The sequence below is a fragment of the Stigmatopora nigra genome, chromosome 7, assembly GCF_051989575.1.
Source record: "Stigmatopora nigra isolate UIUO_SnigA chromosome 7, RoL_Snig_1.1, whole genome shotgun sequence".
NCBI lineage: Eukaryota > Metazoa > Chordata > Actinopteri > Syngnathiformes > Syngnathidae > Stigmatopora > Stigmatopora nigra.
In genome coordinates this window covers 16,161,679-16,184,022 of record NC_135514.1, presented here as the reverse complement: position 1 = coordinate 16,184,022, position 22,344 = coordinate 16,161,679, and the positions used below count along the sequence as shown (strand labels likewise).

Here is a 22,344-nt window from a genome sequence, read left to right as displayed (position 1 = left end):
AGTGCGCTCCAAAAGCTTCTAGTTCCCTTATGAATGCCCGATGCTTTTATTTCTTTTTTTATAGAGCCAGTCCAAACATGACGCTCAACCAACAATGGCTCCAACTTTCTAGAATTTTGCTGCCAACGACGATGGCTACGCGTGGTGGCGCTTTTTGGAGGAAAGCTGGTTGGGCCCGTGGCTTGCCTGCTTTCGGAGGTGGATGATGATGTCGGAAGGTCGACACAGAGCCTCCTTGTCGGCGGTCCTCATGGCCGGGAGGGAACCTGACGGCCAAGGGGAGAGATAGTGAAGAGGAGGAGGAGGAGGGGGGGCGACCGACCCCTGCCGGCAACGCCGCGAAATAGCAACTCACCTCCCGGAGATCTCCACGGGTTGCACACCTTGTGAACTTTGAGAGGAGCGCCAGAAAACTGCGCGTACGCCTGCCCGGACAGACAGACGAAAGCACGGCACACATTGACACGATGTGCCACAAACATTTGCCCGGAGAAAACGGATGGACTGATCAGCTGTCACTCGGGCTGCTGGTGGACGAACCACGGCTATTCTGTACATAACCTGTCCTGACGTTAAACATGCATAACCTGCTCAAATTAACAGTTATCGCGCTCAAATTCAATGGAAAGACCATGTTTGTATTTATTGGCTAGCATGTTATTCAATGTAAAAACAAATACGGTATAGTAGTAGTAGTAGTAGATTTGCGTGAAGTTCCTTTCTGTGTGACGCACAATAGTGACGTCAGGACTACTAGTTTGGCGCTCGCTCACGTTATCCGGGAAGCAGCTCAACTAAGATAGCGCGCGCCGCCAAAAATCAAGACAAAGAGGAAGAAAAAGGTGACCGACCAGAAGCATTAAACAGTCGCTGTTGACGGACGGCAGCCCCCAGTCTCCTTCCCACACGAACAGCTCATCGGGCGCCGCCATCTTGCTCGGCTCGCCGCCGGAAGTGCCGGAAGTGGAGTGGCCGACAAAATAAAAGGTCGTCGAACAGCTGGCGGACACGACGCTTGCTTGGAGTCGGGTCGACTTGTTCAAAAACTCTTTCAATCCCGTTGACGACAATAGCCGTCCGATCATTCTTGTGAGCGAGTTGGTCGGACGGACTCGGGCTGCCCGCAAGCTTTTGCTACACTTGATGACAAGTTTGTCAAACTGGGATTGCTTCGCAGGCAGGCCGCAATAACATCAACTCCATTTCATGTGGGCCAGACCATTTTAGATAGAATATTTAGATATATATATTTCTTTAAATGGATAAAAATGGCAATTATAGATTTAAAAAGGGGAAATCAGAAAATATAATATATCATCTTCATTTGAATTTGATGCTAAAACAGAAAATTGGCCATAGTTACCAACCGTGCACAAAGGAAAAACCAGGCATGAGACTGCTACATTTTGAAAGACTCACCCGCATCCCGGTGATCCGCCTCTCGGCCGACGGCGCCGACCCGCCGGACGCCAACAACTGGACACGGAAGGCAGGAGATGGGCGATTCAACGTGAATTGACCGGGCGGCCATATGACACAGACGCGAGGTGCGTACGGCACTCTCCACCTCTCTCTCTCTCTCTCTCTCTCTCTCTCTCACTCACTCTCTCCCCAAGCTGACTTACGCAGATGCCGGCGCAGAAGGCCAAGTGCGGCGTCAGGTGGCGGGAGATGCCCGTCAGGCCGAAGAGGACGCACAGCAGAGCCACCAGCACCTGGATCGCCTGAAAAGGTACGTCAGTCGAGGTGAGGGCGGGACAAGGGCGTCCCGTCCCGTCCCCTCCCGTCTTCTCCCGGGTACTCACCCCGAGAGCGCCCCTCGCCGACGGACGGGGCTCTCCCGGACCTCCAACTCGGCGTTCTTCGGCAGTGGGACGGAGTTGCCGTCTAGGGGGAATGACCTGTGTGACGACCAGCATGCCGCCCACGCTGGTGACGGATGAAGACGCCGCCACGGAGATGCTGGCCGAAAACTTGCGAGCCAACTTGCTGGTTAGGATCTGTCGCGTTAGGGTTAGAGTTTGAAAAAGACGACGGGGGCGCCGCCCCCTCTCACTGTTGAGGAAGCTTCCGTGACGACAAACCAAGTGTACTCCACTTGCTTGAAGCAACGTCTATAATCTCTGTCTTCATATTCGACCTATGATTCCATATGATTTGTACACAAATCCCACATTCTGTCTTGTGAGGCAACCTATCCCGTTGCTCCATAAAATGTCTCCAACGGCAAAAATGACAATGGAAGCCATAAATAGGCTTTAAGCTTTGGTAAGGTCTGGCTGTCCACTTCTATGAGCACCACTCAAATAGTCCCTCGGATGAAGCCCATGTCATCCGATGAGGAAACACTTGGCCATTTATTTTTAAAATGCTTTCCACTTCTGACCCATTGGTGACCACAACAATGAAATACTTTGGAAAGGAATTGCCATGGCACCACCTTTGACATTTGACACTTTATTTTCTGCATAAAAAAACCCAAAGAGAGCACAAAGTAACAGTTTTATAAATCTCTGTCAGCTGCTTTGCAAACATTCAAATGTACAAAGAAATAACCACGTCCCGGCTCACAAAAAAAGGGGGGGTGGGGGGGCAGCCGGACGACGGAGGACCCATCGCAACATTCCACGTGTAAAAAGGGCGACAAAACAGGGCCTTTCCGCCCGCCCGCCGGCTGGCTCGCTTGCATAAAAGCGCCAAAAGACGGGAAGCGCTTGGGGAAAAAACCTGAGCCCCACCCACAATCCTCACCCCCACCCCAGGGCAAATCTGGGAAGAGTCTCTCTCTCCGGCCAGGACTTCCTGAGTGTGCGAGCGCCAGCGCGCGCACGTGCCCACCCGGGAGCATCCTGTCCCATTTGGGCCGGGGGGGGATGGGGGGGTGGCCGCCACCCGACCGTCCCGCTGGCTGGCTGGCGCAGCAAAGTGGCCAGTACGCAAACAAAAGCGCTGACAATTGCTGGACAAAAAGGCCCCAAAAAATCATCCGTCATCAAGCCTAGAAAGGGGGAGGGGCAAGGCGGCACGGGGAAACTTTTGGTCCCGCTTAATGCCGTTGGGCCGGGAAAAAAAAAACATCCCTTTTTGGGGGGTAGATTGGGTGGAGATTTGTGGGAAAGGGAAGGAGGCCACTCTTTCGGGACGGGCCCCCTTCGGGTCGGTCGGTCCCGCCGCCTCCCACACGCGCTCACTTGAGCCTGTCGGAGCGAAAGGAGTCCTCCACGGCCGGGTCGGCCAGCATCAGGTCGCCCTCCAGCATGTCCAGCTCCAGGGCGTCCATCCTCAGCGGGTCGTCCAGAGCGAACGGGTCCATCTCGAAACCCGGCACGTGGGCCAGGGCGTTGGTGATCTCTTTGGACAGGCCCGGCGGCGGCGGCGGCGGCGGGGAGTCGCCTGCGCGCAAACGGCCACGTGAAAAAGGATGGATTGATGGATGGGTGGGTGGGTGACTACGTTATAACCCCCCCCCCCCACCCCACCCCCCGGTCCCCCGATCTCACCCGTCAGAATGATGTTGGGGACGTTGTGGCGGCGGGCGTCGTTGCCGTAGTTGAGGTTCTGCTCGTTGAGGAAGCTCTGGAGACCCGACTGCCGCCCCGCGTCCGCTCGGCCGTCGGCGGGGGGGAACTGCGGCGGCCGCAAAGCCAACGCGGTCAGTCGGCCATTAAAACTCTGGCCGAGCCCGCCAAATGCCAGGAATAAGCGCGGCAGCGGTACCTGCTGGGCCGCTTTGCCGTCCAGCTGAAGATTCAGGTAGGGGTCGTCCAGCAGAGAGTTGAGGAGGGCGTCCTGGAAGACAGCCCACACAACGTCCGTCCCGAGTGGGCCGAGAGACGGACGCCACCGGTGGACGGCCGGCCGGCCAAAACTCACGTGGTAGAGGTCGGGGGCCGAGTGCGGGTCGGCGCTCCTCTGCGCCTCCGCCTCTCGCCTGACTGGAGCCCGCGCGCCCACGTGGAGGTGGTAATGCTCCGACGCCACGCCGCTCTCCACCTGACAGGCGCTGCTGGCGTGCTGCTGCTGTTGCTGTTGCTGCTGCCGCACACAACCCATACCCCACATCCTCAATTCCGGCTTCATCACAAGTACGACGAGCGAGACGTACAAAGTGCTGAGCGGCGAGCAAGTTCTGCGGCTGCGCCGGATGGGGGGCCAGGAGGGGAGGCCGCTGGGGTGCCGGTCCCAGCGGGAAGGACTGAGCCATGCGTTGCTCCAACGCCATCTTACTGGTGTCCAGGGCCACGCCCTGCAAACAAATGCCCCTCCCATTTGCCTTTCTTCCAATGGCTACGTCTCGACGCAAACTGGCTTTTTGTTTCAACTCAAATCCTTTTTAACCCAAGCCCAGCCCCATGAAGAAAAACGCTCGCCACCTACCTGCCTGATGGAGGACAGCGCGGGTGAGACGGCGGGGGAGAAGGTGGGCGAGAAGGCGGGCGAGAAGGGCTTGACGTGATGTCTCCGGGGGTCCGCCGGCACCGGCGGCGAGGGCTGCGGCCGTCTCCGCGGCGACGCCGCCCCCGCGTAGGAGGAGGCGGGCTTGCCGGACGGCCCGCGCGCCGAGGGGGAGGAGCCCAGCGACGACGGCGAGCTCAGCGAGTTGCCGAAGGGCCGCCCGCTCCCGCTCAGCGACGCCCGGATGTTGGGGTTGCTCAGCGACGACTGCAGGGACGGGTGGCCCGCCGCCCCCCCAAACGACCCCGCCCCCACGCCTGGGCGGGTCACAAAGCCATCCGATCGTGACAAAAGCGTCGCAATGGCGTGCCGGCCGCCATTCCGCCACTTTGCTCGCCACGGCATTATGTTCTGGGACAGACGGCGTCCTACCCGCTTGGTGGCGAAGGCGGAAGGGGCCCTCGCCCAGGTCGCCGTCGATGCCCAGCTGGGTGAGCGTGGACGCCAGGTTGCCCGCGCTGCCCCCGCCGGGGTAAGCGGGCTCGTCGCGGTCCAGCGGCGTGGGCAGCGGCGACGGGAAGTGGAGGCTGGAAAGGTCCGGCAGCGAGCCGCTGATGTTGAGCGCCGGGGGCGCCGCGTGGCCGTGGCTGGGGATGGAGGGTTGCTCTGGCGACACAAACGCGCTGCCCGGGGAGAAGGGGGAGGGCCGCTTCAGTAAAATCCCGCCCCTTACGGCGGCGGCGGCGACGGGCGGCGTGTCGGTACCGCCGCCGGCTGGCAAAATGGGCGTACTTGAGGCCGGGGACTTCGCACGACTTTGGTCTGGAGCTCATCATGGCAAACTGAACACAAAAACGTCCGCTTGGGTCAACCAACGGCTGGCCGCGGGGCACCCCCGCCCCATTCCACCTTCTTGGCGTCCCACGCTTTGCCGGGGAGGAGCTTGGCGTCTTCCATCACGTTCTCCTCTATGGGCGGGACGGGGTACGGGAAAACTGAGGGCAGAGCGGGAGGTCACGTCGCCGTGCCGACCGACCCACCGACGGACGGGAGAAAGTCGGCGGCTCTCACCGTTGTGTCTTCCGCCGAGGGCGTGGTTTCCCGCCGCGAAGGGGTCGCCGGGTGGCGGGTTCATCACGCTGGTGTGTAGCGCCGAGTCCGAGTTGGTCCTGTGGCACAGGAACGCATGGACGGCGGGTCAGCCCGGCACGGGGCCTCGCTCTCTCCCGCCGCCCCTCCCGGAGAACGCCGGGCTTTTTCGCCCGCGTCCCTGGTCCCCGAGGCCGCCGCCGGCGCGGTCGACGAACGCTAACTTACCTGCCGGGAAGTCGGCCGGACAAGAGGAAAGAAGCCAAAGAATGTGCCCCGGAATAAAAGATGGGCGGGGCCTGGGAGGAGCCCATGGACCGATGGAAAGGAGGAAGAAAATTCCAAAAGCGCCCGCTTTTTCGGGAGAAAGCCTTCCTATTTATTGTTTTAGCCCCCGATATGGGAGGATTGTGTTTCTTACGGGTTTAGGGCCGCCAAGGCGCGGATTTTGGGGTCCAAACAGACCAACTTGTCGGGCAGAAACACAAAACGTTGGCGCCGTCAGAAAAGAGGAAAGGAGGGCCCATTTTGTCGGGACTGTTAAAGTCGGGGGGCAAATTGGAAAGAAAAGGCTGCAATGGCTCAAAGTGTGTGGATGGATGGATGGATGGGGGGGGGGGGGGGGGGATTGCAATAGCAATGTACTTTGCACAAGATGAAGAAAAGACAGAAGAGCAGAAGGTAGGTCAGTGAAGAGTGGCGGCGAGCGGATGGTGGGTGGAAAAAGATGGCGGAAGATGAAGAGGACTTCACCTGCTGAGCGCCGTGCTCGGGAGACGCGACAAGTGGCCTTTTGCCCCCGGGAAGATTCCGCCCCAATTCCTTTGGACCATCCACAAGAACAAAAACGCCACGTTATCTACCGCGGTGGCGGCGGTGGCCCGAAAGGACGACGTCACAGACGGAGAAGGGAAAAGACGCCAGACGGACCGACCCGACCAGGAAGCGTGTGCGTGTTTGAGGGAGGGAGAGAGAGAGAGGGAGGGCGCCGGTGCCGCCACGTGCGTATCGCCTCAGCCCCCCCCCCCCCTGGTTAGAAAAGCGGCCAGCGGGAAAGCGGCTAGGCGGCGGGCGGGCTAGCAAGTTAGCGCTACGCTGCTTCGGCGGTGTTGGGAATGGTGGACGTGGCGCCCCGCGTGCGCTCGCAAGACTGAAGCTTTCAACGAGGCATCCATCTTGGTAAAGCTGCCCCTACCAAGATGGCTGCCGCCGCCGCCACCGCGCTGGCCCTTCTCCTGACGAAGGCCACGGCAACAAAGAGCGCCACGCTAGCCACCTGTAGCAGCCAAGTGCCCGCGCCACGGCGACAAAAGCCAAAGGCGGGCGAGCGCCCGATACGAGGGGAAGAGTCCCAAATTCCCAACGCCACCAAAGTAGCAAACGGGGGTGACGGCCGTTACCTTCTCCAGCTGGGATCGGCGGGCGGGGACAAGTAGGAGTAGTTGTAGGGAACGTTGTCCACCTATAGGGCGAGAGGACGCAGTGAGGAGAGCCCCTTTCGCCTCCGTTTCCATCCGCCCAACCTACCTGTCGGTTGCGGTAGGGCCCCACGGGCGACACGAAGCGGCGTTCCCTGTGGACGCGCTCCACCAAGCCGTGGTGACGCGTGGCGCGAGCCGACTCGGGCGGGAAGGGGACCTGGGGGGAAGGCGGGCGGGCGGTCGGCGCACGCTCAAAGGCGGCGGCTTTGAGCGTGCGCCTCCCTCCCATGCCTGCACGCCCGCCGCGGCCACTCACTCACCTGCTGCTCGTGAGGTCCCCCCCGGCCGATCTGGTTGACGTTGGGCAGCGAGCCGCCGTAGTACGGGCCCTGAGTGCGGGCCAGGCGCAGCTTCTGAGCCTGCAGCTGAACACCACAAAACAAAGATCAGAGGAAAGAGAAACGAGGATAGGCGAGAAATGTTGCCACTTGTACGCATCAAGTATTGCGGCTTAAAAATAAAGTATGGTGCTTCGCGAGTCACTTGTGCTTGGCCCTTTCTGCTAAAAAAATATATTTATTATAATAATAATAACTTTAAAAAAAATGTTGCCAAAGACGGGAAACGTTGGCCAGATGGTCGTATCCATTCGCATCCCAAACCGTTGCAAGTCTCCGAACGACCGAGCGAGCGCTTCCGTTGCTTCTTCCCCAGAGGCCTCCGAGTACAACATTTTGCAGCAAAAGCCGATTTGTGGAAGGTTTCCAACTCGGCCAAATGTGTTCGGGAGCCGGGCGGCAGGCGTCCGAAGAAAGAGGCGGCCGCGCACGCGTGAGGCAAAAGCCGCTGCCAATGGGGCGCTCGGCTTCCGGCGTCGGCGTGCGTTGCTTGACAGCTCGCTCAAATAGTAAACAAGCCAACTAGCCGCTGTACGAGCTAACATGCTAATTAGGCTAACGATTCTCGGAAGCGGTGCCCAATTCATGCGTGAAGCCCGATAAAGGCGACGAGACGGGGCTTAGGAGCTCTCCGCGCAGACCTCCGCCAGGGTTCCGGAGCCGTCGGGCCGACGGACGGCACCGGAGTCCCGGCCGAGGCCTACTCCGGCCGGTTGGCGCCGCTAGCTCGTTCGCTCACCCGCGTCGACGTGATGTCCATCATGACCTCCTGGAAGGCGGCCGTCTCCTCCGCCTGCCGTTGCGTGTGGAGGGCGATCTTCTCGCTGAACTTGCGGGGGTTGGAGCCGCCGGGGCCGACCCCCGCGGGTCCGCCGCCGGGTCCCGGCGTTGGGCCGCCTGAGCCCGCAGACATGTTGCGCTCGCCCGCCACCGCAGCACGATGACGTGCGCCGGGCTTCCAAGATGGCATCTGCGCGAGAGAGCTCACTCCGCCTTCGGTTTCCGTGGCCACGTTTGGACGCGCCCGAAGACACTCAATGACCTGTGAGGGACAAAAGGGGACCTTAGACGGCCCATTGTCACCCGGGTGACCTTCAATACATTTACTCGCCGTCTTTTTTGCGAAAACGTGACGAGCGAGCATTCGTATAACGATGTCCAAATATTGGCACAAACTATTCGGACGTGCTGCTAGATTAGGACAGCTACAGTTTATTGTGTTGATCGGTTGCCACGGTAACTTCTCATGTAAGTCACAAAGCAAAAAGCCCCCCCCCCCCCCCCCCTATCCGACGATCAAAGGCAAAGTGAGAGTTGATGTCTGAGTGAGTTATCTGTCTTGCACCTGCAATCTTTGCTTTGGACAGAGTGGCAGCCCGCACCCTGCCGATCGTCTTTTGCTACTGCAGTAAAAACAACAACAACAACAGGTTGTTTGTCTGTCTCTGTGTGCCCTACGACTGACTGGTGACAAATCTAGGGTGTAGTCTGCCTTACGCCCCAAGACAGTTGGGTTAGGTTCCAGCAACCCTAACTCGTTCAAAGATGAGCGGTATGGAGGATGACTGACGCCAAAGACGGTGGTGGCGTGATAGGTGGGACGCCCAATGCCATCCAGCAACCACATACCACACAAGCGTTTTCTCTCTTTTGCTCGGCTCATGATGAGGAAAAGATGGCAGCGTGTGACGGTCGAGCCCGTAATAAGATGCCGAGGCCTTAAATAATGGAGGGCGGCCAGCAGGGGGCGACTGCGCTCGTCTCCGCGTGAACCTTTGCTGACCTTTAGCGCAGGGCCCTCAGCCGGCCGGCCCGGCGGGAAGAAGGAGAACCCGGGACCCCCGCCGGGCCAGTGTCACGTGGCCGCGAGAAGGGCGGAACGGCGGCGTCTCGCCGCTAAAAGAACCACGTCGGGGTGACTCGCCGCCTTTGGTCTTCCGCGGAGACGCGGCTGCGGCGGGCGCGTGGACTTTGGGCCAGAGTAGCCATTTGGCGCCCTCCCTACTCCTAGCGCTAGGTGGCACTCTGGGAGGATGTCACTGTGATTTGAGGAGTTTCCTTTTGGACCGGCTCCGGTACAGGCGCACCGACGTTGGGTGCCGGTCGTGGACCAGGTCGGAGAGCGGCGCTCGGGCGGGAAAGGTCACGTGACGGGCAAAGTGCTTCATCAATCATTCAAGAGAAGGGCCGGGCGAGAAAAGAAGCGAGGAAGGCCGGGACGGGCCTCCCAAAGATAAGAGCACGCCCGTGGTCTTTTCAGCCTCCCGATCCCCCGCCGGGTATTGGCTTTCATCAGAGACCAGTCCACGGCACAAATGACCACGATGGCGAGCGGACGGGTGCTATGAGAGAGTGGCTTTCCTTTTGTTTTTTCGCCGCCGCCGCCGATATCGCTCATCGGTAACGGACGGCGAACGACAAACCTATCTTTCGCCTTCATCTCATTTCCTGTCGTCATTTCTTTTCCTTTCTCTCCGGCGCGTTCCCCGCCGGCCGGGCGGGCTCCCGAGGCCCACCCCCGCCCACCCCCTCACCCGGGCCCTCCCCCTTCCGTCCCTCCCTTCCTCTCCTCGCCAGTCTGGCGGTCGATCAGATTGTTCTCCCGGTCCGCCAGCGAGAGTGCGCGCAACGGCCGCCGTTTGACAAATCGCCGTGCGCCTTCGGGCCTTTTTGCCCCCGACGCCCACCCGTCCGCCGTCTCCCGCCGCAGAGACGTCCTTCCGCCGACTTGTTGGAGGCATGTGAAGCAGGGGAAAAAAACAACTTGTTTTGGCTTTATCATTTTTGTTGAGTGTTTTTGTTTTTCTTAGTTTTTGGGTTTGTTTAGTTTTTCCGTGGTGAAATGGGAACGCCGCCGGGGACGTGCGCCTCGGCGGGCGCCGGCCAATGAAGACCGGAAGGCCGGACGGATCCCCCGAGCTGAGGTAAGATAAATTTCAATCCTAGCGGCACGGCACGCCACGCCACGCCGTCCATTAGCTCCCGCCCCTCGGTGCCCAAATTGAAGCCACGCAAAAAGAGGAAACACGCATCGGCGCGTCCGTCCGGCATAAAAATAAAAAAATAACAAGAGATCGTAAACGCGAGCCATAAAAATCTAAAGTAGGAACACAGAGTAGGATGATAACGGAGCTCAAAGAAATGGATGGATCCCAGATAAAGGAAACCAAAATAAGCAAGGATTTAAAAAAAATAATAATAATAAATGCTCGACTGCCGCCAGCCCCTCCCACTTTCCACGCATTTGGACGTCCGGCGTTTGGCGTGACGTCGCATTCGGGACATAAAGTATGGGCGTGACCTTTTGGAAAGGAAGCAAAACCAGCCACGCGTGAAATTCCTAACCGCTTGACCCGGGCGGGCGAGTGACCCCGGCGCCGCCGTTAACCTTTCCGACGGCCAACCATTTGTTAGCGGGGCATTTCGGGGGACGCCCCGTCCTCGCCCGCACTTTGACCAAAGGCACAAATACTATGTAGAAATAGCAAGTACTTACTCTTGTAGCCTCGCGGCCACACGGCCACCAGACTACAAGTCCAATCCGCCGGACGCCCACGACGCTCGCTGCCCTCTTCCAGTGGCTCGGGCGTCTGGCGCCGTCCACGCCATCCGAAGCCTCGGCGTTTCCTCGGCCGCCGGGCCAGAGACGGCCCGGGACGAGGGAGGGCTGGAAGCGGAAAATGGCCAGGGAAGTCACAATTTAAAGTACGCTCAAAAAGTGGGACTAAAGTCATCCAAATCGAACGGGTGGCCAGACGCCGGGTGCCCGGCCGTACTCAATCGCAACCGTAACGTTTGATGTGGCGGCCACGTTGGCTTGGCCGCTTCTGTGCGAATTGAGCGCACGGTCGGATCTCCTTGACGGAAATATGGTTTGCGCACGCCACCAACATGGGCGCCCGCCCCGGCGCCTCCAAAGCTCTTTTTGCGCCGGGTTTGGCCGGTCCAATCGTCGGCGCGCGATCCATTCCAAAAGAAACAGAAAAGAAAGAAGAAAAAAAAACCGAATGCGGATCTCGACCGACGGATGACGCGTTTGCAAATGAGTCTGGGAACAAGTGGAGAAAACATTTGGACTTGATTTGCGTGGCTAAATTTAGGAGGAATGCACCAGAGGGACGGAGCATTTTCAAGATGGCGGCGGCGGCGGCGGAAGGGCCTTTTGCGGATCCAGCGCTGGCTTTTCCCCAAAGGTGACCCCTAAGGAACCGCATCATTTGGGGCAGCCACGTGGGATTTTCTGTTGATTTGAAATGTTCCCGATGATGTCTTTTACCACGATCCGGGGGGGGGGGGGGGCAATTCCAATTTACGAGATGAACCCTCACCCTCAAACGGGAGTCAACGTTAAATTTATGTGTGTTTGCGCCCAGGCATTCCTCAGCTATTTTCTCTGCCGTCGTTCCCAGGCGGCCGAGATGATGGTGGCGACGTGGGGGCCGGCGTGGGGGCCGGCGTGGGGGCCGGCGTGGGGGCCGCTGCCTCTGCTACTACTGCTGTCGCTGCTGCCGCCGTCCCCGCCGGCGTCAGCGACGCAAACCAAGGTGAACGTGACGCTGGCCGTCATCCTTCCCGGGAGCAACACGGCCTACCCTTGGGCCTGGCCCCGGGTGGGCCCGGCCCTGGAGCGGGCGGTGCGACGGGTCAACGACGACCCCAGCCTGCTGCCGGGCGCCAACCTGCGCTACCGCTTCCAGAGCAGCGAGGACGGCCAGGGCTCGTGCTCCGAGTCGGTGGCGCCCCTGGTGGCGGTGGACCTGAAGCTGGCCCTGAACCCCTGGGCCTTCGTGGGGCCCGGCTGCTGCTACACCTCCTCGCCGGTGGGGCGCTTCACCACCCACTGGGGCGTGCCCATGCTGACGGCGGGGGCGCCGGCCGTGGCCTTCCACGCCGACAGCTACCTGTCCGTCACCAACACCGGCCCCACCCACAAGAAGCTGGGCCGCTTCGCCGAGCGCCTGTGCCGCCACTTTGACTGGCGCCGCCACCTCATGCTGCTGTTTGGCGACGACAAGGTGGACGACCGCCCCTGCTACTTTGCCACCGACGGCCTGTACGCCGGCCTGCGGGGGCTCAACGCCACGCTGCTGGTCAGCGTCTTCGAGGAGCGCCAGGCCATCAACTACACGCAGATCCTGGCCGACGTGCAGTCCAGCCGAGGTGGGTGGGTCGGGCGGCCCCGCCCCTCCAAAAAAAAAAAAAGCGCCTTTTAAACGGAGCGACGGCGCTCCCGCGGGAGGCGCTCGGGCGGGAGGCGCTCGGGCTCGTGTTTCGGCCGCGGCGGAGCGGGGCGCTAATGGCGCCGACGCCGGGGGAAGGGGAACCCGATCTGCTGAGGGGGGGGTCATTGCTTATTGATTAGCTTCCGCCGCGCTGACGTGTTTGTTCGGAAAGGCCGGCGTCGGGGCTGAGAAAGAGCCGTCGGCATACTGGCCGGACGTTGGAGGCCGATCCAACGTAGGCCCGCCACGGGTGGGAAAGTTGGCGGCGAGAAGTGCCGAGAAAGAGAGAGAGAGATGAAGCCAGGTCAGCACCCCGCGTCCTTATATGGAAGCGGCCGGCGCCTGCCTATCAGATGTCCAGCTATTTCCTGACAAACACGCCGCTTCCAGTAACTTCCAGAAAGAGCGGCGCCGTGCCGCCAGGCCAGCTCGCCGGGCGGGCCGTGGCCCTAAATTTAGCTGGCAATTCTGCCCCCGGCCATCGGTGCAAAAGACGGAGAAGAAAGATGGCGGGCATTTTTCTCCGCTTCCCGTAGCAGCCAAGCAACGCGTTCGGTGGCGGCTTTTCCTGCCCGCCCGGCTTCCTGACGCTGGAACAATAGCGGCGCTGAGAGTTCCTGCTGTGCGTGCGTGCGAGCGAGCGACCGGTCGGTGGTCAATGAAGGCGCCAAGAATTGGGCCTCATTCTTCCATCCGGACATAAAAAAGCAAAAATTTGCTTTCCCCCACGGGGGCCAAAACAACAACAACAACAACCACAATAAGGCCAATCATTTGACAGTTGGCGTCCTCACCAAGATGGCAAAAAGTTTGGCAAATGCTTTGGACGGCGTTATCATCATCATCATCTTTTTTTCAATTAGTGATGTTCGTGTGCTGCTCACCCGACGTCTTCCGCCAGCTGATGGTCCACTTCTGGCGGGCCCAACTCCCCCACCGGCAGTTTGTCTTCTTCTTCATCGACGTGTTCGGCGAGAGCCTCAAGTCGCGCCGGCCGTGGCGCCGCGGCGACGCCGACGACGCCGCGGCCAAGGAGGCCTTCCGGGTAACGCCGCCGCCGTCTGGAAAGAAGGAGCCCCGGAAAGGAGGAGGAGGAGCGTGATGTGTGACCTGGCTGTTCTTTGGGCCAGAGCGTGAAGATCCTGACCTATCGGGAGCCCCGTAACGCAGAGTACAAGGACTTTGTGGCCGACCTGAAGAGAGACGCCAAGGAGGACTTCAACTTCACCGTGGACGACTCGCTGGTGAGTCCCCCCACAAACATAAACTAAGCTATGAGTTGAGCCGAGCTAAGCTAAGTTAAGATGAGCTAACGTGGTCTGCCGCTTTGCCGTCTAATTGCGTTACGGCCGGTCGGCGGTTGGCAGAGCGGGACGCTAATGGCTTTTAAGTGGTCAACAGCGGTGGCGGCGGCCCGGGCCCAGGAGCCATCTCTCTCACGCCCCACGCAAACCACGGTCCAAATTGTGATTTGCGCCAGAGGACAAAACGTCCGAGCCGGCCGTCCCTCCCTCCCTCCCTCCCGCTCTCGGATGGCTTTTTTTTGCGAAATGTTTGTCCGAGTGAAGACGGGCCGTTTCCTTCCCCGTTTCAGATGAACATCATCGCCGGCGGCTTCTACGACGGCCTGCTGCTCTACGCGCACGCCCTCAACGAAAGCATGACGGAGGACGGCCGGCGTCCGGCGGGGAGCTCCGTCACCCGCAGGATGTGGAACAGAACCTTTCACGGTAAGTTTCTTCTCTGAGAAATAACCGTCCTAAAATTCAGCTTGGCGACAAGATGGCGAGAGCCATCCACCAGAGGTTGAATGGCGATGAAATGGCGGCGCCGGCCGGGCCCGACCGGCCCAAAGGGGAAGAGGCGCACGTGCACGCGCACGTGCACGCGCACGTAAATGGCTCCATGTCAATGGGCATGCGTTTGTTTCCATGACGGCCGGGATTTATTTGTCCTTGGTGTCTTCTCTTTGTTTTGGCGCGTCCTCCATTAGCGTCTCATCCATCATCAGTGTCACGTTGTTTGTTTCGAATGTCTTCACACACGCGCACACACAAGCGTATGCACACACACACAACCTTCAGCGCCCCATCTTTTAACGCAGGCACAAAGCCCCGCCTTTATTTCCCCCCCGACGATGGCGCCGTCAATCCATCGGCGGCTTCGGCCTCCCTGATTAGATTGAACCCTCCTTCCCTTCCCCCCCCCTTTTTTTTCACTGGCAGCTGCGCCAGCAAAAGAAGAAGAAAAAAAAAAAGCACGACGGCGATGGACGTGGGTGCAAAGGCTGCCCAATTGTCGTCATCCCCCCCCCCCCCCCCCCCCTTCCCGTCTGCCCTGACGCATTGGCCGGCTGGCCCGTCTGTCGGCAACTTCCTTTTTCTTAATTTACGGGCGGGTCATTGCTAGGTGACGCACGTAGGGCCCACTCATTTCACTCCCTGGCCGTTTACCACGGGCACGCCAGAAGATTCTGGAGAGGAAAAAAAAGCGTGGAGATGACAGGGGTAGCTCAACATACGACGACCAGCTTCGTCCATTCCCAGACCCAGTTCGGTCCGATTGAATCGGTTCCGACCCTCAAAAACAGGATATTGGATTGGAAAAAAAATCTTTTATTTCTTCTAATTGGCCATCTATTAACAAAGTGACACCCAACTAGTGGTTTAAAAGTAATAAAATGTGTTGAATTAAACTAAAATGAGACAAATTTTGCGGAGGGACGTAGAGGATCTCCAAATGTATCTCCTTCATCATTTGCTGGAAATGTTCCTCTTGTGCTGCTGCTATGTGGAGCTAGCACACATAGTGTATTGCCTTTTGGGGACAACGTCAAGGCAAGGAATTTAGGAAAAAATGCCTCCACCTTCCCTGCGGGCCACTTTTAACACTTCCTGTTCATTGTGGAGCACTTGGGGGCCATTTCCTGTGGCCTTGGGGGTCACGCCCTATCATTTTAAAAGGCTACTTTCATTTCATATTGGGTGGGGCCTTTAAGAATCTTCCTTCCTTTTCAATTGGAGGATTTTAATAACGAGGCGATTTTCTGTACATTTGGGGATTCCGTCAAGTCTTCTGACATAGATTTGCTTGCTTTCTTTGTCTGTTTGTCTGTTTGTTTGTGAGCGCGCAGGGGTGACCGGGACTTTGCATCTGGACGAGAACGGGGACCGAGAGACCGACTTTGCTCTGTGGGACATGGTCGACACCAACACCAGCGTCTATCAGGCACGTGCCGCAATCCTGTCAAACCATCTGTGTATGCCTGTGTGTGTGGATGGGTTAGGGAGTAAATCATTTACTCTAAAGGTATTTGTCATTGTTATCCATAGACGTGACAGCAGAGTCACTCATAGTGTCGGGACGGACATTGGCGCGCTGCTAAAAGCGCCTTCAAATACTAGATTTTTTATAAATATTCCTTCTTCTTCAACCGACATCTATCGCTGTCAAGACAATATGAAGTTTTTTGGTCTTGGAAAAAAAGATGATTCAATTGAGAACTTCATTGGAAAAGAGCCTCAATTCCCCTTGGGTCAAATTTCAGACTCATTCCGCTGCTTCCCTCTAACGGTGGAGAGTGGCGTTGCATCCCCGCCAACGTCATTTTGCCCATGTCTTTGGCGCTTCGGCCTCTAGGTGGCGTTGGTGTACAACACCCTGGAGGAGAACCTGACGGCCGTTCCCGGAACGGCGCTGCAGTGGCCCGGCGGAAAGATTCCCCCCGACGTTCCCAAATGCGGCTTCAACAACGACAACCCCGCCTGCCTCGCCCGTAACTGGTCTCCCCCGCCCGTCTCGATTGACCGTTACCTTGACAAGCCGCGCTCTCTCTCTCTCTCTCTTTCTGACCGCGCCGACAGGGACCATCACCATCCCGCAGCTGGCCTCCATCTTGGTCTTCTTCGTGCTGACCATGACCCTGACAGTGGCCATCTTTGTCTACAGGTGAGGAAGTCGAAGGCGGTCCCGGGGGCCTCCGACTCAAACGGTGAAACCGGCAGGAGGATGAAGCTGGAGAAGGAGCTGGTGGCCGAGCTGTGGCGGATCTCGTGGGACGACGTCCGCACGGGCAACCCGGAAAAAGCCGGCGGCAACGGCGGCGGAGGCAGGACCACGCCCTCTCTGGTACGTCCGGGCGAGCGGGCCCGGTTAGCCAGCCGGCAGAGGCGTGACGCTCCGTCTCCGCAGAGGGGCTCCAACTACGGCTCGCTGATGACGGACGGCCAGGCGCAGATCTTCGCCAAGACGGGCTACTACAAGGTGGGCTTCCGTCCGCCCGGCGCGGCCGGCCGGCCGTCTGATTGGTCGATTGCTGGCGGCCCGCAGGGGAACCTGGTGGCCATCAAGTACACCGAGCGGAAACGCGTGGAGCTCAACAGGAAGGCCCTGTTCGAGCTCAAACACGTGAGTGACCTTCCGAGACCCGTCAAAAAGCTTTGCTTGCACTCAAGAGCCGCTCGCCAGTGGCCGGTTCGGTCGGGGTTTGCCCGCTGGACGGTGAGGGCGGCCATTCTGGCCGAGGGTGACGCCTCACGCCCTGCCTCACGCCCCGCCTCACGCCCCGCCTCACGCCCCGCCTCACGCCCCGCCTCACGCCCCGCCTCACGCGCCGCTCTTCCACAGATGCGGGACGTTCAGAACGAACACCTGACCCGCTTCATCGGCGCCTGCGTGGACCCCCCCAACACCTGCATCTTGACAGAGTACTGTCCCAGAGGGAGCCTGCAGGTCAGCCACTTAGCTCCCATCCCCGCTCGTGTACGTACGGTAAAAGCATTCCAATGGCCCGCCCGGTCCTTCTTGGCGTAGGACATCCTGGAGAACGAGAGCATCACTCTGGACTGGATGTTCCGATATTCTCTCATCAACGACTTGGTCAAGGTTGTCAGACGCCGCCGCCGCGCTTCCTTCTCCATTCTCTGGTCAAATGTGAGCGTGGTTTGCGCGGCTGGGCCAGGGCATGGTGTTCCTGCACAACAGCGTGCTGCTGTCCCACGGGAAGCTCAAGTCGTCCAACTGCGTGGTGGACAACCGCTTCGTGCTGAAGATCACCGATTACGGCCTGAGCAGCCTGCGGGCCCGGGGCCCGGCGGCGGCGGCGGCCAAGGACGCCCACGCCTACTACTCTGGTGAGCGTCCTACGCTCGGATCCGTTCTCCCAGAGGATGGACACCCACCCACCCACCCACCGACTGCATTTGGGCCTTTCTTGGCACGCAGAGCGGCTGTGGATGGCTCCGGAACTCTTGCGGATGGAGTCGCCTCCCCCTCAGGGCAGCCAGAAGGGCGACGTCTACAGCTTCGGGATCATCCTCCAGGAGGTGGCGCTGCGCCGGGGGGTTTTCTACCTGGAGGGCGAGCCGTTGAGCCCCAAAGGTGGGTGTCTGGCTTTTGGTCACCGCGGACCACCTCCCCTCTTCCCTCCCTTCATTTCTCTCATTTTACGCCCCATCCACCGGCCGGCCCGCAGAGGTGGTGGAGCGCGTGGTGCTGGGCGATTGGCCGTGCCTGCGTCCGGCGCTGGACCCGCGTGCTCACAGTCCCGAGCTGGGCCAGCTGATGCAGCGCTGCTGGGCCGAGGAAGCCACCGAGAGACCCGAGTTCAACCACGTGCGGATGTTGCTGCGGAAGCACAACAGGTGAGGGAGGGGGGGGGGGGGGGGGTGGCGGAACCTCCCGGCCACCCCGGCCACCCACCTTTGGGCCGGCAAACTATAATCCAGGTGCGCCTCAAAAAAGGGAGTCTCGGACCAACATCCTGGACAACCTGTTGTCGCGCATGGAGCAGTACGCCAACAACCTGGAGGAGCTGGTGGAGGAGCGCACGCAAGCTTACCACGAGGAGAAGCGCAAGGCCGAGACGCTGCTTTACCAGATCCTGCCTCAGTCAGTGACCGACCTCCGCCGGATAAGCACGGGCGCGATAGGACGGCCCCCGGCTGACGGCCGTTTCCCCGCAGCTCGGTGGCGGAACAGCTGAAGCGGGGCGAGACGGTGCAGGCGGAGGCCTTTGACTCGGTCACCATCTACTTCAGCGACATCGTGGGCTTCACCGCCATCTCCGCCGAGAGCACGCCCATGGAGGTGAGCGCCGCCGTCTTTCTGTTTGTTAAGAGTGACCTCTTTGCCGTGGTTGGCGTGCAGGTGGTGACGCTGCTCAACGACCTGTACACGTGCTTTGACGCCATCATCGACAATTTTGACGTCTACAAGGTGAGGTCGGAGGTCCCCTCGCAGACTCCCCCCCCCCCCCCCCCTCGTCTAGCGCAAATGGGCTGCGGCCCGCCCCGCAGGTGGAGACCATCGGCGACGCCTACATGGTGGTGTCGGGGCTCCCGGTGAGGAACGGCAAGCTGCACGGGCGCGAGGTGGCCCGCATGGCCCTGGCCCTGCTGGACGCCGTGGGGACCTTCCGCATCCGCCACCGTCCCGACGAGCAGCTCAAGCTCCGTATCGGAATCCACAGCGGTGGGTGGGCGGGCGGGCGGGCGGGGCCAGACCTCCACGCCCGCGTCTTTTCAACCCTTTCAATCCACGTGTAGGTCCAGTGTGCGCCGGCGTGGTGGGTCTGAAGATGCCTCGCTACTGTCTGTTCGGCGACACGGTCAACACCTCGTCCAGGATGGAGTCCACCGGAGAAGGTGGGACGCGGGTGGCTGGGGCCGGGCCCTCGGGAAGGCCCGGCTCACCTGGCTCGTGCTCCGTCCTTCCGCACGCAGCCCTGAAGATCCACGTGTCGGCGGCGGCCCGCCAGGTCCTGCGCCAGTCGGGCCGATTCCGCCTGGAGTTGCGAGGCGACGTGCACGTCAAGGGCAAGGGCCAGATGACCACCTACTGGCTGCTGGGAGAAAGCCCCGACCAATGACCGCCAGCCAAAATGTCCCCGGCCGAGGGGGAGTCGGGTGCGGCCGGGAGACCGCCTTGGATTTCCTGTTGCCAAGGGACCCGCGAGGGAGGTTGCCTTCTTTTCTCTTGAAAGCCTGAAATACCAAAGCGGCAAAACAAAGTCCCAAAAGGCGTGCGGCGGCGCCGGCGGTCACGTGGTGCGAGTGACGGCCCGCTCCATCGAGTCTCGGGCGGCACTCGGGTCGCCCGGAACACCTGAAGCGGGATGGTGCGTGGTCCCGAGGGAGGGGGACGCCGAGGGGGACGCCGAGGGGGACGCCGAGGGGGACGCCGAGGGGGACGCCGAGGGGGACGCCGAGGGGGTCGCCCAGGGGGTCGCCCAGGGGGTCCCGGGCCCCGCTGCCACAGAGCGCGTTTACATTGGCCCGTCCTTCATCTTTGTCCGTCACTGAACGTGCAGTGGACCGCGGACGGAATCCGGAAGAACGCCACCGGACGGCACCGGGCCAAATCCCGACCAAGGCCATCTGGCGGCGTTTCCGTGCCGTCAAACCGAGCCGGAACGGTTTGGCACGGGGAGGGTCGGCAGCCGGTCCTCGTTCCATCCGGTCCTCTCGGTGGCTCCGGCGGATTGGCCGTGGGTGGCATTTTCCGGGCTATTTGTCTCGTGGTAGCATTGGATTCTTTCACCGTCGCGTGTATTTGTGGAAGAAATAGTTTGAGAAATGAAATGAAGATTTGAAAAATGATCTCCTGATCTCATTTTAGCTCCATTCGAGAAAAGTTGAGAACATTTCTATTGCGTACGCGCAGCGCCATTCGTCCATTTGGACTTTTAAGTAGTCCAAGCGGATCCAAGTAGTAGTAACACTTGGATCCGCTTGGCCTGCCTGCCTGCCTGGCTGCCTGGCTACGGGGTCACATCTAACAACTTGTCAAACTAGGCAAAGAAAGAGTTTCAATGACTTTTTGATTCAGTCTTACCTGGGATTTCCGTCGTGGCCGCTTTTAATCCCTCATTTCCTTTTGCTTTTCTTTGTACTTCCGCATTCGTCATTTGAATCGCCGCTGTGGCCGTGTTGGGCGGGGCGTCGACCCCGTCCTGTCACCCGATTGATCATAGGAGAGATGACGTGTTTACGTGAGAGAGGGCGATTCGTTGACGCCCTCGCGTGGATGCCAGCGGTAACGCATGAGCGAGGCGACGCTCCGCAACTTAGCTCCTTTTTCTTCTTTTCTCCCGAGGAAGGAAGTCAAATATTGTCCCGCTTGAATATTTGCCTTTCTTCCCGGTCGTCAAAATCCAAGTGACATTTTCTCACGCGACTCAGACAAACTTGTTCGTGAGCAAAGACAAATATGTTTTCGGCATGTATTTAAAAGTGCTGTTTAATACAGACGGAATTCTTCTCACTCACAAAATTGTCTGAACCCCTTTTTCCCCTCCAAACTATTTTTTATTCTTAAAAAAAACTATAAGGCTATGATTTAGTTTCCTGTTCACATGACCCTTCCTATTGTTGTTGTTGTTGTTTGTTTGGGAAGGTAAAATAATGATTCATGATTTAAAAAAAAGAGCAAAAAAAAAAAAACAGCCACGTCTATTCTCCTTTCATTGAAATGTATATTCATTATTCAAATCAATTTGAAGGAATTCCCATGATTGACCACTTCAATATATATCATAGGTAACAATGGTACAATGCTTTTATAGATTTGTTCAAGTAAAGAAAAACAAGAAAATCTCTGATTAACAAATCAAATCCCAATGCAATGGCGGCGCCGTAAAAAGGCCAGTGAACAAGGCAGCTATTATTGGATCAATTGATTGATTGATTGATTGACAACTTGACAAAAAGGAACGTTTGCGGACTGGGCTCGGTACCACTTGGACTTGGGACGCGGGCACAAAAGGAGCGCATTCCGCCCGGGCCGCACCTCCCGCTCCACTTTGTCTCGGTCGGCTTGGTCGCGGCGCTTCGTCATCCGTTGGCCTCCCGGCCCAAAAGGGGCGCCGCCGCCGCCACTCGGGCCGCTCCTCCTCACTCGGGGGCCGTGGCGTTCTCCTGAAAATGGACACAGTTGTAAAAACCACCGACGGCGTGGCCCCCCGCCAATATGGAGTCCCCAAAAAGAGTTGCGGAAACTCACGTAGGCGGGGGTGGAATTGCCCTTCCACAAGCGAGAGTGCGTGATGTACAGCGGGATGTCGTCGGGGTGCTTGAGACGCCCCCCGTTGCAGCAGCAGCACCACGACATCTGACAGGAAGAAAACGTGGCTTTTTGCTTTTAGGTTTACGCGTAAGCAGTACAAATGGGAGCGCTACCATAGCCATTAGCATGAGGAGGAGGAGCGCCAGGAGGACGGCGGCCAGCACCAGAAGGGCGATTCCCCAACCGGGAACGCCGCCGCCCTTCGGGGGTACGGCCTTGCTCGTGGTGACCCCCGGGGTGGTCGCATTGGCGCCGGTCCCGTTGGCGCTGTTGGCGCTGGTGCCGTCGCCGATGGTCGTCCTCACATGAGTGGTTGCGTTGACGCTGGTCCATACATTGGTGGTGGTCACCCGGTCGGCGGCGGTCCCGGCATCAGTGGTCCCCAGCTGGCCGGTGGTTTGGGTGGTCCCGCCGGAGACACCGTCCGTGCCTAAACACGCTGGTAAAATGCAGAGCCGTGTCAGGACCCGTGGCCCGCGGCGTGATCTCTGACCTCTGACCTGCCATCTCCACGGCGAGCAGCAGCAGCAGCACCGGTGTCCAAGTCCGCATTTTCCGGCCGAGTGAGCGGGCCAGTCTACGCCGACGGCCTTTTAAAAGAGTGGCCGCGCAAAGGCGGAGCCGGCGGGGTGCGGCCTCGTTAGCGCCCTCCCGTGGATGCTAGACGGATTGGACGTGTATCATTCTCGACGGTATCTGATAAGTTTGTGAGGGAAATGGCTTTAAAAAGTGAACTGGCCACGGCAGAATGGAATG

General features: G+C 59.3%; 3 protein-coding genes across 8 annotated transcripts; 1 reads left to right on the top strand and 2 right to left on the bottom strand.

The window, feature by feature from the left end:
- Positions 1-2,441: 2,441 nt before the first annotated feature.
- On the bottom strand, positions 2,442-13,573 carry LOC144199592 (CREB-regulated transcription coactivator 2-like). 6 transcript variants are annotated; one of them, XM_077721347.1, is made up of 16 exons: positions 13,410-13,573; positions 8,043-8,345; positions 7,226-7,330; positions 7,012-7,122; positions 6,885-6,946; positions 6,238-6,306; positions 5,467-5,564; positions 5,305-5,390; positions 5,161-5,237; positions 4,828-5,078; positions 4,378-4,712; positions 4,106-4,246; positions 3,874-4,035; positions 3,718-3,789; positions 3,501-3,627; positions 2,442-3,393 (listed from the first exon to the last, which is right to left on the bottom strand). In XM_077721347.1, the coding sequence occupies exons 2-16, from the start codon at positions 8,271-8,273 to the stop codon at positions 3,188-3,190; spliced, it is 2,133 nt and encodes a 710-aa protein (XP_077577473.1). In that variant the 5' UTR covers positions 8,274-8,345; positions 13,410-13,573; the 3' UTR covers positions 2,442-3,187. The 6 variants fall into 6 exon arrangements, with proteins under 6 accessions (XP_077577473.1, XP_077577467.1, XP_077577468.1 ...); XM_077721341.1 differs by lacking the exon at positions 13,410-13,573 and having other exon boundaries at positions 8,043-8,504; XM_077721342.1 differs by lacking the exon at positions 13,410-13,573 and having other exon boundaries at positions 3,874-4,032; positions 8,043-8,504.
- LOC144199594 (atrial natriuretic peptide receptor 1-like) lies at positions 9,231-19,695 on the top strand. The gene is made up of 23 exons (XM_077721349.1): positions 9,231-10,040; positions 10,114-10,227; positions 11,713-12,463; positions 13,389-13,570; positions 13,656-13,769; positions 14,120-14,255; positions 15,659-15,753; positions 16,165-16,300; positions 16,389-16,473; positions 16,530-16,653; positions 16,717-16,788; positions 16,855-16,932; positions 17,152-17,256; positions 17,338-17,409; positions 17,486-17,657; positions 17,749-17,904; positions 17,999-18,167; positions 18,268-18,414; positions 18,489-18,612; positions 18,673-18,741; positions 18,822-18,996; positions 19,071-19,169; positions 19,248-19,695. The coding sequence occupies exons 3-23, from the start codon at positions 11,722-11,724 to the stop codon at positions 19,391-19,393; spliced, it is 3,198 nt and encodes a 1,065-aa protein (XP_077577475.1). The 5' UTR covers positions 9,231-10,040; positions 10,114-10,227; positions 11,713-11,721; the 3' UTR covers positions 19,394-19,695.
- A 1,451-nt stretch (positions 19,696-21,146) lies between these two features.
- Positions 21,147-22,306, bottom strand: LOC144199827 (uncharacterized). The gene is made up of 4 exons (XM_077721701.1): positions 22,089-22,306; positions 21,702-22,027; positions 21,526-21,633; positions 21,147-21,440 (listed from the first exon to the last, which is right to left on the bottom strand). The coding sequence occupies exons 1-4, from the start codon at positions 22,138-22,140 to the stop codon at positions 21,417-21,419; spliced, it is 510 nt and encodes a 169-aa protein (XP_077577827.1). The 5' UTR covers positions 22,141-22,306; the 3' UTR covers positions 21,147-21,416.
- Positions 22,307-22,344: the final 38 nt, after the last annotated feature.

What these genes read in the sequence shown, in the direction of transcription:
- LOC144199592 (XM_077721341.1), bottom strand. Translation starts at nt 8,447, where the DNA reads ATGCTCGCTCGTCACGTTTTCGCAAAAAAGACGGCGAGTAAATGTATT. An exon ending in CCTCGGCGGAAGACACAACG is followed by an intron (nt 5,391 to 5,466) that starts GTGAGAGCCGCC and finishes CTCTGCCCTCAG; the next exon opens with TTTTCCCGTACCCCGTCCCG. An exon ending in AAGCGTGGGACGCCAAGAAG is followed by an intron (nt 5,238 to 5,304) that starts GTGGAATGGGGC and finishes TTTTGTGTTCAG; the next exon opens with TTTGCCATGATGAGCTCCAG.
- LOC144199827 (XM_077721701.1), bottom strand. Translation starts at nt 22,140, where the DNA reads ATGCGGACTTGGACACCGGTGCTGCTGCTGCTGCTCGCCGTGGAGATG. An exon ending in GCTCGCCGTGGAGATGGCAG is followed by an intron (nt 22,028 to 22,088) that starts GTCAGAGGTCAG and finishes GCATTTTACCAG; the next exon opens with CGTGTTTAGGCACGGACGGT. An exon ending in TCCTCATGCTAATGGCTATG is followed by an intron (nt 21,634 to 21,701) that starts GTAGCGCTCCCA and finishes TCTTCCTGTCAG; the next exon opens with ATGTCGTGGTGCTGCTGCTG.
- LOC144199594 (XM_077721349.1), top strand. Translation starts at nt 11,722, where the DNA reads ATGATGGTGGCGACGTGGGGGCCGGCGTGGGGGCCGGCGTGGGGGCCG. An exon ending in CGGCCAAGGAGGCCTTCCGG is followed by an intron (nt 13,571 to 13,655) that starts GTAACGCCGCCG and finishes TCTTTGGGCCAG; the next exon opens with AGCGTGAAGATCCTGACCTA. An exon ending in CTTTACCAGATCCTGCCTCA is followed by an intron (nt 18,415 to 18,488) that starts GTCAGTGACCGA and finishes GTTTCCCCGCAG; the next exon opens with CTCGGTGGCGGAACAGCTGA.